The sequence below is a fragment of the Aquarana catesbeiana genome, linkage group LG12, assembly GCF_042186555.1.
Source record: "Aquarana catesbeiana isolate 2022-GZ linkage group LG12, ASM4218655v1, whole genome shotgun sequence".
In the NCBI taxonomy this organism is placed as follows: domain Eukaryota; kingdom Metazoa; phylum Chordata; class Amphibia; order Anura; family Ranidae; genus Aquarana; species Aquarana catesbeiana.
Window position 1 is genome coordinate 24,893,425 of NC_133335.1, and position 13,274 is coordinate 24,906,698.

Genomic DNA, 13,274 nt, shown 5'->3' on the forward strand with positions numbered 1-13,274 from the left:
CCCGTACGGGTATGTCCTTCCCTCTTTCGGCCACAAGAGGGTGGTGCGCGCCCGCTGCAGGGCGGGGGGACCCGATGCGTGTGGCCAGCAGGCACAATCGCAGCTGGCCATGTGCGATTGCGTGCACGAGCGCCAGCATAGGGATTTGTGTGTGTAAACACACAAATCCCTGTGCTCTCAGAGGAGAGGAGCCATATCGTTTGTTCCTACTAAGTAGGAAAAACAATATGTATCCTCTCCTAGTCAAACCTATCCCCACACAGTTAGAACACACATGAGGAAACACACTAGTAACCCCTTGATCACCCCCTAGTGTTAAGCCCTTCCCTGTCAGTGACGTTTACACAGTAATCGGTGCATTTTTATAGCACTGATCGCTGTATAAATGCTAATGGTCCCAAAAAAGTGTCAAAAGTCTCCGATCTGTCTGTGGTAGTGTCGCAGTACCGCTAAAAATCGCAGATCACCGCCATAACTAGTAAAAAAATAAATAAAAATGTCATAAAAATGCCTTAACTCTTTCCCATAGTTTGTAGACATTATAACTTTTGCGCAAACCAATCAATATAGGCTTATTGCCTTTTTTTTTTTACCACAAATGTGTAGAAGAATATAAATTGGCCTAAACTGATGAAGAAATTAAAAAAAAAAAAAAATTGGGGGATATTTATTATAGCAAAAAGTAAAAAAATATTGTTTTTTATTTCAAAATTGTCGCTCTTTGTTTATAGCGAAAAAAATAAAAACCGCACAGGTGATTAAGTACCACCAAAAGAAAGCTTTATTGGTGGGGGAAAAAAAGGATGCAAATTTCTTTTGGGTACAGCGTCGAAACGACCGTGCAATTGTCAGTTGAAGCGACGCAGTGCCAAATTGTAAAAAGTGCTCTGGTCAGGAAGGGGGTAAAATCTTCCGGGGCTGAAGTGGTTACTGTTCAATTTCAGGCCAGCTTTTGCGCACTCCTTTTTCACCTTCATTAAGAGACTCTTTAGTTCTTCTTCACTTTCTGCCATCTGTGTGGTATCGTCTGCATAGCTCAGGTTGTTGGTATTTCTCCCTACGATCTTAATTCCGGATTGTGATTCGTCGATCCGTGGCGTTTCACATGATATACTGTAGTTGTCTATAGTTGACAACCCATTTAAGTGACATGGGAAGTGGATTTCGATATATTATTTTTTATATGAATATTATATATAATATTTAAGATTAGATTGTTAATGATGGTATCTCTTGTTTGTATCATGCAATCCAATAATCTGATCGATTGAAATACAATCCTATTCATGAACAAAGTATCTCAATGCTGTCGATTGATGCAAAACAATCAATAATTTTCCGCCGTGGCTGAGCAACTCAGTTTGATCGAATCTGATCATAATTGAGTCTAAATTGATGTGAAGGGAAGTTATTGGCTATCCAATTTTTTTTTTTTTTTTTTATTAAAATGAAGATCATTTGGATAAAAAAATTGAAGCTTGTGTGGCCACCATAAGAGGGAAATCGCTTACTTTGGAGATGTTTCCTTTTTTTCTTCCCGTTGGGAGGAGTAGAGAATGGTTAATGATTGTAGCTTGAAGCTCCAAAACGCTGGATGAGAAAAAAAATCAAAACCGTTTTTTTTTAGCGCAAATCGGGCAGATTGGTGCGTTTTTTTGAAGCGTGTTTTTCCCCATAGAAATGCATTGAAACACGTGTTTTTTTTTTATTTTAGCGTTTTTCTGATCAAATGCAATAGTTAAATAAATTAAATAAATAAACAAAAAAAATATAATAATCCTAAACAAAATAATAATAAAAAAATAAAATAAAAGAACTACTTGCCGACCACCCGCCCGCCCACAATGCACTGCCGACGAGCGCCCGCTGTAGGCGAAGCGACGTATATGTACGTTGCTGTCTACTTCCGGGTTTAGGGCACGCGCATGTGCAACCCCCAGCTGACACCTGCTGTGATTGTACACAGTGGGAGCCTGTCGGCAAGACCCGGCCTATGATTCATGGCTGGGACCTGCTGATCGACTGTGTGCAATCACAGCCCAGAGCTCTGTGTTGGTAAATAACACAGAGCTTTTGTAGGAAGGGAACAATCTCTCAGTTTCTCATCCCTGTAAAGCAGGGATGAGAAACTGAGAGATCAGTTAGTAAAGCAGCACACTGTACACACGTTACACATTGTTGGGCACATATTTACCCCTTTGATCACCCTAGATGTTAACCCCTTCCCTGCCGGTGTCATCAGTACAGTGACAGTGTATAGTATTAGCACTGATTAATGTCAATGTATTAATGTCAATGGTGATGTCAGTGACAGTTAGTCAGTTCCCCCCTAGCATTAGTTAGTGTCAGATTGCCGCCATAAGTCACTGATCACCACCATTTAGTAGTATAAAAAAATGTTTTAATTCCGATATATCCCATAGTTTGTAGTCACTATAACTTTCACACAAACCAATCAATAAACACTTACTGGGATTTTATTTTACCGAAGACATGTAGCAGAATACATTTTGGCCAAAATTTATGAAGAAATTTTTATTTTTTTATTTTTTATTGGGTATGTTTTATAGCATTAAGTAAAATTTTTTTCTTTTTTCAAAATTTTCAGTCTTTTTTCATTTATATAATAAAAAATAAAAAAACCCAGTGGTGATCAAATACCACCAAACGAATGCTCTATTTGTGTGAAAAATATATAGATTTAATTTGAGTACATTGTTGCATGACCGCGAAGTTACCAGTTGAAGTAGCGCAGTGCCGAATAGCAAAAAATGGCCTGGTCAAGAAGGGGGTAAAACCTTTTGGAGGTGAAGTGGTTATTCCTTGAACCCAAACCCAAATTCTAACCATAACCCTAACCCCAAACCCTAATTCTAACCATAACCCTAATCCTAAACCCAACCCCAAACCCTAATCCTAAACCCCAAACCCTAATCCTAACCCTAATCCTAAACCCAACCCCAAACCCTAATCCTAAACCCCAAACCCTAATCCTAACCTTAATCCTAACCCTAACCCCAAACCCTAATTCTAACCATAACCCTAATCCTAAACCCAACCCCAAACCCTAATCCTAAACCCCAAACCCTAATCCTAACCTTAATCCTAACCCTAACCCCAAACCCAAATCCTAACCATAACCGTAATCCTAAACCTAACCCCAAACCTTAATTCTAACCATAACCCCAAACCCTAATCCTAACCATAACCCTAATCCTAACCCCAAACCTTAATTCTAACCATAACCCTAATCCTAAACCCAACCCCAAACCCTAATCCTAAACCCCAAACCCTAATCCTAACCATAACCCTAATCCTAACCCCACACCTTAATTCTTACCATAACCCTAATCCTAAACCCAACCCCAAACCCTAATTCTAACCATAACTCTAATCCTAACCCCAAACCCTAATCCTAAACCCAATCCCTAATCCTAACCAAAACCCTAATTCTAACCCCAAACCCTAATTCTAACCATAACCCTAACCCTAATCCTAACCCTAACCCCAAACCCTAATCCTATCCTTTAACAAAAAAATTTTAAAAATAGATAACAAAAAATTAAAAAGCAATTGAAAAACTTAAAAACATAGCAACAAATGATGAAACAGATGATATTTTTCTCTGTTGGCTAATAAAAAAAATGCCAAAACTCAAACAAAAAAAAAACGCTTTAAAACACTGTACAGCAATACTCGTACAACCCAAATTCTAACCATAACCCCAACCCCAAACCCTAATTCTAACCATAACCCTAATCCTAACCCCAACCCCAAACCCTAATCCTAAACCCCTAATCCTAACCCTAATCCTAACCCCAACCCCAAACCCTAATCCTAAACCCCAAACCCTAATCCTAACCCTAATCCTAAACCCAACCCCAAACCATAATCTTAAACCTCAAACCCTAATCCTAACCTTAATCCTAACCCTTACCCCAAACCCTAATTCTAACCATATCTCTAATCCTAAACCCAACCCCAAACCCTAATCCTAAACCCCAAACCCTAATCCTAAACCTAATCCTAAACCCAACCCCAAACCCTAATCCTAAACCCCAAACCCTAATCCTAACCTTAACCCTAACCCCAAACCCTAATCCTAACCATAACCGTAATCCTAACCCTAATTCTAACCACAACCCTAACCCCAAACCCTAATCCTAACCATAACCCTAATCCTAACCCCAAACCTTAATTCTAACCATAACCCTAATCCTAACCATAACCCTAAACCTAACCCCACACCCTAATTCTACCCATAACCCTAATCCTAAACCCAACCCCAAACCCAAATTCTAACCATAGCCCTAATCCTAACCCCAAACCCTTATCCTAAACCCAATCCCTAATCCTAACCAAAACCCTAATTCTAACCCCAGACCCTAATTCTAACCATAACCCTAATCCTAACCCGAGCCCCCAAACACTAATCCTATCCTTTAACAAAAAAATTTAAAAAATAGATAACAAAAAATTAAAAAGCAATTGAAAAACTTAAAAACATAGCAACAAATGATGAAACAGATGATATTTTTCTCTGTTGGCTAATAAAAAAAATGCCAAAGCTTGAACAAAAAAAAACGCTTTAAAACACTGTACAGCAATACTCATACAAATGTGCAACAAAACGCCTGAAAATGCTCGTACAAAAACACGACGTTCGGGTGTGAATGCAGCCCACATGGAATTACATTTAGGAGCGCTGGGAAGTCAGTGTAGGCTGATTACAAATAATGAGAGGGTGGAATGTTTTTGTCAGATATGATATAAGGAAAGTCTATGACTTTGTAGAGTGGCTGTGCTGAACGAGCCGTTCCCTCTGATTACAGGTTCTTCCAGTTTTCTATCACTGTAGGATTAGCCGTCCAGGGGGCAGTGAGAGCAAATAGTGCTGAACAAATCTACAATGTGTCATAGAATAGAGAGCACAGTCACCATCCCAGCTCCAGATAACGAGCTGCACATGTGCACAGGGGGTATAGCTCAGTGGTAGAGCATTTGACTGCAGATCAAGAGGTCCCCGGTTCAAATCCGGGTGCCCCCTTCACTTTTAAATTGTACTGTTTAATTCAGGATTATTCACTTCTTCAGAGTTATTCAACTGCGTTAGACTTGGGTACTACTTTGATGCAACTTTGTCTTGTGCAGGTATGCAGAGATAACCGCATACAGGAAGATGCCATGCACTGCCCGTAATGTCGGATCCAAATCACATCAATATAAATGTGGATCTGACTTGGAAGCGACTTCCATTAAAGTCTATGGATACAAGTGGGATAGAAGTTGCCTTGAAGTTGTACAGGAACCTTTTCTGGTGTCTGAGCGACTTCAGTAGTGCCAATTAAGACATCTCTCATTGACCAACATGGGATTTCACATGTCATGCGACTTGGAGTCTCACAAGTCAGATCCCAAGTCGCGGTAGTGTGAACTGAGCCTAAGAGCTAATATTGACTACTGATCAAATAATGTCTTTTATAAATGTATCTGCTGCATTATTCTCTTACCTTTCTTCCATATATACACAAGAATACAAAGAAGGTTGCTCTCTTTTTTTAGTCTTTGGGGGCAGAGCGGTATAGGGATCTCAGTATACCCTATTAACAAATTGGGCTCAGATTCTTTGATACTGGAGATAACCTAGAATAAAATGTTGTCTATGCCCGTCCTTCTTAATGATGGAAGACATATTGGTAGGTTGATGGACCCAAAGATAAGGAAATCAGTTTGAAGCTTCAATTTTTAAAGGCTACTCTCTGTCAACCTGGATTTTCCCTGGAGCAGTCAGAAGAGGATGTAAAAGGATGAGGGCAAGTCAAACCCAGAATAGGTCCAGCAAAAGTTTACAAGAGGTTATATAATACGCGTTAAAGGGGCTCAAAACTCCTCCTTCATCAGAGCTTGACTGCTGATAATTCTTATACCGGTCAGACTATTTTGTATGCATAAAAAAGACTCTTCTGTTTGTCACAAATGTCTGGGGGCGGAAGGAATGTTTATTCACATGGTGTGGGAATGTGCCAAGGTGCTACCTCTCTGGTCTATGGTGACTGAATTTTTAGCGGATAAATTTAACCTCCCTAATATATGTTCCCCCTTGAGATGCCTCCTGGGTATTTTTGACCAAGAGGAGTTGGATGTGTACACCAAGCTGTTCCTTAGGGTTCTATATTTTGGGGTTCGGAAAGTCATAGCTAGGAGGTGGATCTATGGGGAACAAATGACGTTAAGGATGTGGTTGAAAGTTGTGAATGCGGACGTTCTCCTCTACCGTATGACGTACGAGGCCAGGGGAGCTACAAAGAAATTTAGGAAGGTCTGGTTTAGGTGGGTTGACCCAAAGGAGACATTGAGGTATGATGTGGATCAGTGAAAGGTGAAAGGGTATGGAGACATTGGTCTTTACTTGTTTCATGTTGATAGGGCTCACCTGAGGGTGAGGGTACAGGCTTAACACGCTGATATAACTGAGGGGATTTTAGAATAATATACTCTGTATATCTTTGCCCTTGGTTTGCTTGTATATAGTGTGATGGTGTGCGAGGTGAGGTCATCGATAATTGATATATTTCACCTCGTATTTGTTCTATTGTCAGAGACTGAACCGGAATCCGGCCCGGATTTTTCCAGCCTCTGTGGCAGGCTTGGTTCCGGTGCGGGTCTTGTGGTCCACTTGAGTCCATTCTCAGTTGGACTTTAAATGACCAGGAAGAGGGCACAGCAGTGGTCTGGCCTGAGACTCAGAAGAGAATCTGAGAGAGAGGAGCTCTGTTTGTTTGGACTGAAAACAAAGGTTTGCTTCACCCCATGTTTTGTGGGTGACAGGGACCAGCCCCACATTGTATAGAGAGTGGTGTATGGTTTAGTTTAGCGCCGGACGGCAAGGATTTGTTTTACTGTTTTGTTTATTTTTATGACTTTGCAAACCACTTGTAAAAGAGCTGGCAACCGGACAGATTTTAAAGAAACTGCCTGTACGCTGACCTTCATATTGAGAAAAGGTGATCCCCACGAGTTAATCTCCCCACAATAGTGGGGAGAACAAAAGCAGAAGTATTGAGTTACAGGTTGGGACTTGAGACTCTGGCTGGAGTCTTTATGAATGTATAAAGCTTGTCTGAGTTTTCAAAAAACAGGGGGTGGAGAGTTGAGGTTACACTCTGTAAGAGCTCAGTGAGGAGAGCTCTGAGAGCTGATTGGAGGGAAGGAGGGAAGGGACACATCCCCCTTCACACAGCACACAGGAACAGAGCTGAGGCTGTCGATCAGCTGGAGCTCCCTCCCCTGTCACCTTTTTTCTCTTGGTGTCAGGAAAACTTGTCAGAAGTGATTCATGCTGATAGCAGAGGAATTAAGCAGCAGACATAAATGACACTTAGTGCTCTGGAGTGAGACAAGTATACACTATAGAGGAAAATGCTTTGTTCATATTTCATGTCTGAGGTTTACAGTACAGGTTGTCTGTATGAAGAGACTTGGGTGAGGAGAAAGGAGCTCCCATTGTCCAGAAAAATGCAACTCTTGATGTAGGCTTCACAAAACTTTATTGAAAATTCAATCATGTACATCGAGCCAACGTATTTCAAGGGAATGTATTCCCCTCTTCTTCAGGGCTGTTGGTGAGTACTTATGAGTGGGGGTGGGCAGCCGAGTTGTCAGTATGACAGCCTGGCAACCTATACTGCAAATACCTTAATCCTCGTTCTCTCCAGCATCATCTTTCATGCTGAAGGGGAAGTTTTGAGCCTCCAAAACGCCTAGGCTGTATCTTCTGACTTCTTGTGAAAAATAAGCTTTTGCTGGACTTCTCCTGGACTTGTTGCGCTCTCATTGTGTACATAACCTTCGCCCTGCTCTATTTTCATTGGAAGTCAGTGGGCGGTGTGTTGTGTCTGTGCCCCCCCCCTCTCCATTGACATGATGATGATGAGGAGGAGGTGTAAGGACACAAAATGTTTTCAAAATGTTTAATTATTAGAGGAGTTTTATTATATAAATACTGATATGTGACTCTTCTATTTAACCGGGTATAATTATATCTGTTTGAACCCAGGTTGTGGGACTCAGGGTCAGTCTGATGCCCTCTCTTCACACTTCCGGAACCGGCGGGATGAGGAATTTAGTTATAGTGACCGATTTAGCCCAGAGGACTCCAGGTAAGCTACCTAGACTACTGGTTATCACAATAATCAACATGTTGGATTCCTTATCTGTAAGAACAGTTTTCTATGAGCTGTGATTGGGACAAACAATGGGGACAAAGAGAAGTGGCATCAGCAACCCTTCCCTACACTTATTTGTCCGACAATCTCTATTGATCTCCTTGCTGCAGTCTGGATTGAATGCTGGAACTGGGGTAATAACCCCCCCAAGTTGTGGTCCTCTGTCAATCTTTATACCGAGCTCCCCCACATTATCATTTCCCCTAAGTCACCCTTTCCTTGCCTAAGTATCACATCAGTTATCAGATCATGGACGGGATTGGACCACCCTATCTCCCGGTTGTGGATTTCCTGATAAGCCTTTTAGACTTCTCTCTTGTTGCCTGCTGGAACTCTTTCACATTCCATCAGGTTCTCATCAACCCTCTTGGTCATTAAAGTGGTGATAATATGCATGTATGGAGGGGGGGGGGGGGGGAGATGTGTATGTGTATAATGCAACCTTCAATCAAATTTTCCAACAACCAAAAAAATCAAATCTAATGAAATTCAATTGTTACCACTCAGATGCCCCAATCTGTCATCCTAGCTGAATAGCCTTACTATTTGCAGTTGCTGGTTGGGTTGAATACCAGCTTGTCCGGTACATTGAAGGTTACAACAAAATGGCGCCCATCCGCACGCTGTCTCAGCATGTAGCAAACCTTACTTAAACCGTAAGTCAACCCTCCTATCGTTTTCAGCCAAGGAAGCTGCCATCTTTGTCTTTGTTTAATCTACAACTGCCATGATGCTGCACATGTGATCAGTTATGACACCAGCCATTGGATGGTTTGGCTGAGAGCACAACCAATGAGAGTGTTACATTTCCGGCACGTGCCAGAAATGAAACCGTTTTATGGACGGGTTTACTTCCGCTTTAAGTAAAAATGGTTTCAGATTGGTTTCCTACTCTCCTCCTCTAGAGGTTAGAGGGGTTCTCCCTTAGAAGACCAATCTGAAGGACAGGTGCCATTTCGTTATAACCAAAAAAAGCAACTTCCTTCAACTAAGTTCAAGAACTGACAAAATTGGTCCTGTCAGTTCTGTAACAGATTCCAAAAGGAAGTTCTCTGCTATAGAAGAGGTATTACATTCCCCACTCTGGCGCCCTGTGTCTCTTACCTTCTCCTTTATTCCAATGTTGTATCCTCCATCAGACTCTACAGCATTCAACACTCCAGAAAGTGTCAGGATGCTAAGTCTCCCCCACTATGTTTTTTCTTCCTCCAACCCCTATTTCATTGCTGATTCCTGTAATGACGGACAGATCGGAGAAAGGAACCACAGTGCTAGGAAAGGAAAAACAGTAATCCCACATTTCCAGAAGTGTCAAATGCTATAGAATTCTCTGGAGTTCTGGGACAAAGGGGGAGATAGGAGACATGGGCCAACATGGAGGTGGGTATAATACCTCTTCAAGTGCAGCTTCAATCCTCATCTTTCCAGAAAGGTGTATAACCTTGTGTCACATCTCTCCCCATCTCAGTCCTCTCTTGGCTATAACACAACCTTACTCCTCACTTTTCCAAATAGTAGGTGAATCAAGTCTTGTCTTTGTACCTTTTTGTTTACCACCTCCCTGTGTCAGCTCTTTGTTGTTCTTGTAGACAGGAAGAGTATCTACAGGAGGACTCAGAAGACGACTACATCTCAACACTTGAAACAACCCTCGCAGCGTTACAAAACAAGGTCCGATAATACTTAGTGGAGCTGAGCGATGCTTAGGACATTTTTTGTACACTTTCAGATAACTCTCTTGGCTTATAAAGCTTTTCTTTGTGTGTGTATGTAGCCCAACCATAGACAATAGGCTCTATTCCCAAAGCTTTATGCGAAGACTAAAGGGAGGAGTGGAATAATACCTTTCTTGTCATCGAAAATGATGTTTTGTGCCCTCCCACTGCAGTGTTCTGAGCTGGCAGAGCTAAGTAACAACCACACCCTTCATGCTTTGTGCCCTCCCACTGCTGTGTTTCGTGCTGGTAGAGCTAAGTAACAACCACACCCCTCATGCTTTGTGCCCTCCCACTGCTGTGTTTTGTGCTGGCAGAGCTAAGTAACAACCACACCCCTCATGCTTTGTGCCCTCTGACTGCAGTATTCTGTGCTGGCAGAGCTAAGTAACAACCACACCCCTCAATTCCTTCCTGAAGAAGGAATTCACAGTGAAATCCCTCTTCACCACACCACAACTGCATCCATAGGACGCGGTTGTGGCACGGCCCCATTCACTTCTTTAGGGGTGCAGTGCCAGGCAGTATTACCTGCCAACCACGACATGCCCTATTTTTTTTTTTTTTTATGCCAGCACAGCTTTGTCACTCTGACAATTTGTATTGGGCTATCCGGCAGCCATTGCCTGGTTTTGATAAGCAACTAGGGTGAGTTAAAAATATGCCTCATCTGTCTGGTTTTTCTTCCCAACAGTGCCCATGTGAAAGGGGGCCTTAGACTGCTTTTTATCCTGTAACTTCACTTGGGCTTTAAAGAACTGCTGCACACCAGCTGAAAGATAACATCAGACTTGTAGAATGACTGGCTGCTTCCTAAGCTGACACGTAGCAGGGGAAAGTACTTAGGTTGGCTTACTGTACTGAGGGAAGGTCACTTTGTTGTTTAATGTTCAGAACTCCAAGTTGTATGAAGAGGTTGGCTAAAGTGGCCTTTCTTTTTACAATGGTTTATGTTGATCAGTTTATCTAGGCAGCAATGAATGAATTACAGTCCTATCTGGAAGCATTCTTGTGATTTTCGTATTTTCCCAGCAATCAGTTCCTTGTTTGTATTGCATTTTTGACTCGTCATAGTTCTGCTTTTTCATGTTGTATTTGGAGGTATTTTATTTTTTCAGTCCTGGTTCAAATGACAGAAATACAGGTTTTCCTCCCTTAAGGGTGTTTGTAAAATGTAACAAGAAAAACAGTGTCTATTTCACGTGCCCTTTACATTTTTTTTTCTTGTTCCTCTTCCATATTATTAGGTGAAGGAAATGGAAAGCCAGTTGAAGCAGCTGCAGAAGACACAGGTGGCCACAGGGGGGCAGCACCCATTACAATGATGTACTGTACAGCATTGCAACATAAACGATTTCCGTCTCTGCATTTGTGCGCAAGGATGGCTAAATGCCCGCAAGACCCTCATCTACAGTGTGTAGTCCACCCTGACAGCCAATCGAGCTGAATGTGCAAAAAACAAAAAAAAGAACACTGTATATATTTTGCTGTGTGTGTCGTCATTGCAATTTGATCCTCAAAAACTGAAGGTGCTGATCATACTCAGGAAGTTGACATCTTTTTCTCTGATCCTAATTCAGCACAGATACAGAACCTGTAGAGTGTTATGTCCAACGCTGGCCAACAATTTTTTTTTTTACGTTTGAAAATAGCTATCCAGGGTAAAAATGCTTGATTTTTTTTTTCCTTATATTGGTACCTGTGTACCAATATCCTGCTCACTTCCTGTGTGGTCACCAGGGCAGGGAGCGAACATACTTTTCTCCATGACGGATAGACACAGCAGTAAATATCTGAGAGGATATAACCCTTCCTCATCTCAAAAAAAAAAAGTTTTGGCTAGAGATGGGTCTTTGGAGAATTACTTTAGTCTAATACCATGTCTGGATATCATTTTAAAATGTCAGCTTTTTAAAAGTCTAAATACAACTATCTTTGGGCCTTCTTTCCTTTTAACACCAGAGGGTCACCTAAAAACTCCTGGGCGGGAATGGACACTGAAACTCCTAGGCAGGCTGGGATACCTTTTATCTCCTAGGTGAGCAGGGACACTTGGGACTCCAAGGCAGACAGGCACACCTGGGACTCCTAGAAGGGTGGGAACATCTGGAATTCCTAGGCTAACTGGGACACCTAGAACTCCTAGGCAGGCAGGGACACCTGGAGCTTTTAGGTGTACAGGGACACCTGGAATTCCTAAGATGGCGGGGACACCCAGAACTCCTAGGCAGGTGCGTATTCCTGGAACTACTAAGCAGATGAGAACACCTGAAGCTCCCAGGTGGGCAAGAGACATTTGGAACTCCTAAGACAGCTGGAACTCCTAGATAGATGGGGACACCTGCACTCTGCAAGAACAGCTGGAAATCCTAAGGGGCAAGAACACCTGAAACTTCTGAGCAGTCAGGGGCAAGTAGAACTGCAAGGTAGACAGGGACACCTGGATCTCCTAGTTGGATGGGGACACCTGGAACTCCTAGGTGGGCAGGGATATTAGGAACTCTTAAGATGGGTGAGGACACCTGCAACTCCTAGGTAGCTAGGGACACCTGCAACTCCTGGGCAGACATGAACACCTGCAACTCCTAGGTGGGTGAGGACACCTGCAACTCCTAGGTGGGTGGGGACATCTGGAACCCCTAGACAGACAGGGACACCTGGAACTCCTAGGCAGACAGGGATACCTGGAACTTCTAGACAGACAAGGACACTTTGAACTCCTAGGCAGGTGGGGACACCTGGAACTCCTAGGTGGGCAAGAACAGCTGACACATCTAGGTGCACAGGGACACTTGGAACTCCTAAGCAGATGAAGACACCTGGAACTCCTAGGTGGGTACGAACAGCTGGAAATCTTAGGAGGGTAAGGCAAAGCCTTGAACTATAGTGAAGGGGCTCACTAATGAATCTCCTGTAGGAAGACCATGAGTGACTCATTCCTTTGGATTAAACCAGAGATCTCCTTGCATTCATACTCTATTCCCGTGTGTATCTGTTTCCAGGCCCATGTACGGCCAGACACCATACAAGTGTGAACACAACCCAGCTGATACCACAAATAAAACCTTGTATGGAGTAATCTGTTTTCTATTTCCCATGTTCTACAGCTTCTGTAGCTGTTCTTATAGAATAAACTAAACACACTTTGCCTTTACATAGTTACGTTTAAATTTTGACTTTTGCCTGAGGTTCTTTCAAAGCAAAGTATTTTATATTTTTGGCCAATTTTATGTTGTTTTTGAAAGTTGACACATTTATAAATAGATGTATATCTTTTTTATTAAAACACTTTATGTAAAATCTTTATTTGACAAATAAACATTTATTATAGGAT

At 42.1% G+C, this 13,274-nt stretch overlaps 1 protein-coding gene and 1 non-coding gene across 2 annotated transcripts in view; both read left to right on the forward strand.

Annotated features, from left to right (window-relative positions):
- Positions 1–13,274, forward strand: part of LOC141114009 (peroxidasin homolog) — a 77,722-nt gene that overhangs the window by 64,445 nt on the left and 3 nt on the right. The window contains exons 18-20 of the mRNA XM_073607430.1: positions 8,057–8,159; positions 9,815–9,896; positions 11,188–13,274. The exon at positions 11,188–13,274 is cut by the window's right edge and continues 3 nt beyond it. Of these exons, the coding sequence (XP_073463531.1) occupies positions 8,057–8,159; positions 9,815–9,896; positions 11,188–11,265 (263 nt within the window). The 3' untranslated portion in view covers positions 11,266–13,274. The remainder of the gene's footprint in view (positions 1–8,056; positions 8,160–9,814; positions 9,897–11,187) is intronic.
- Positions 4,976–5,047, forward strand: TRNAC-GCA (transfer RNA cysteine (anticodon GCA)). Its single transcript has one exon. It is a non-coding gene; the product is annotated as a tRNA-Cys (tRNA).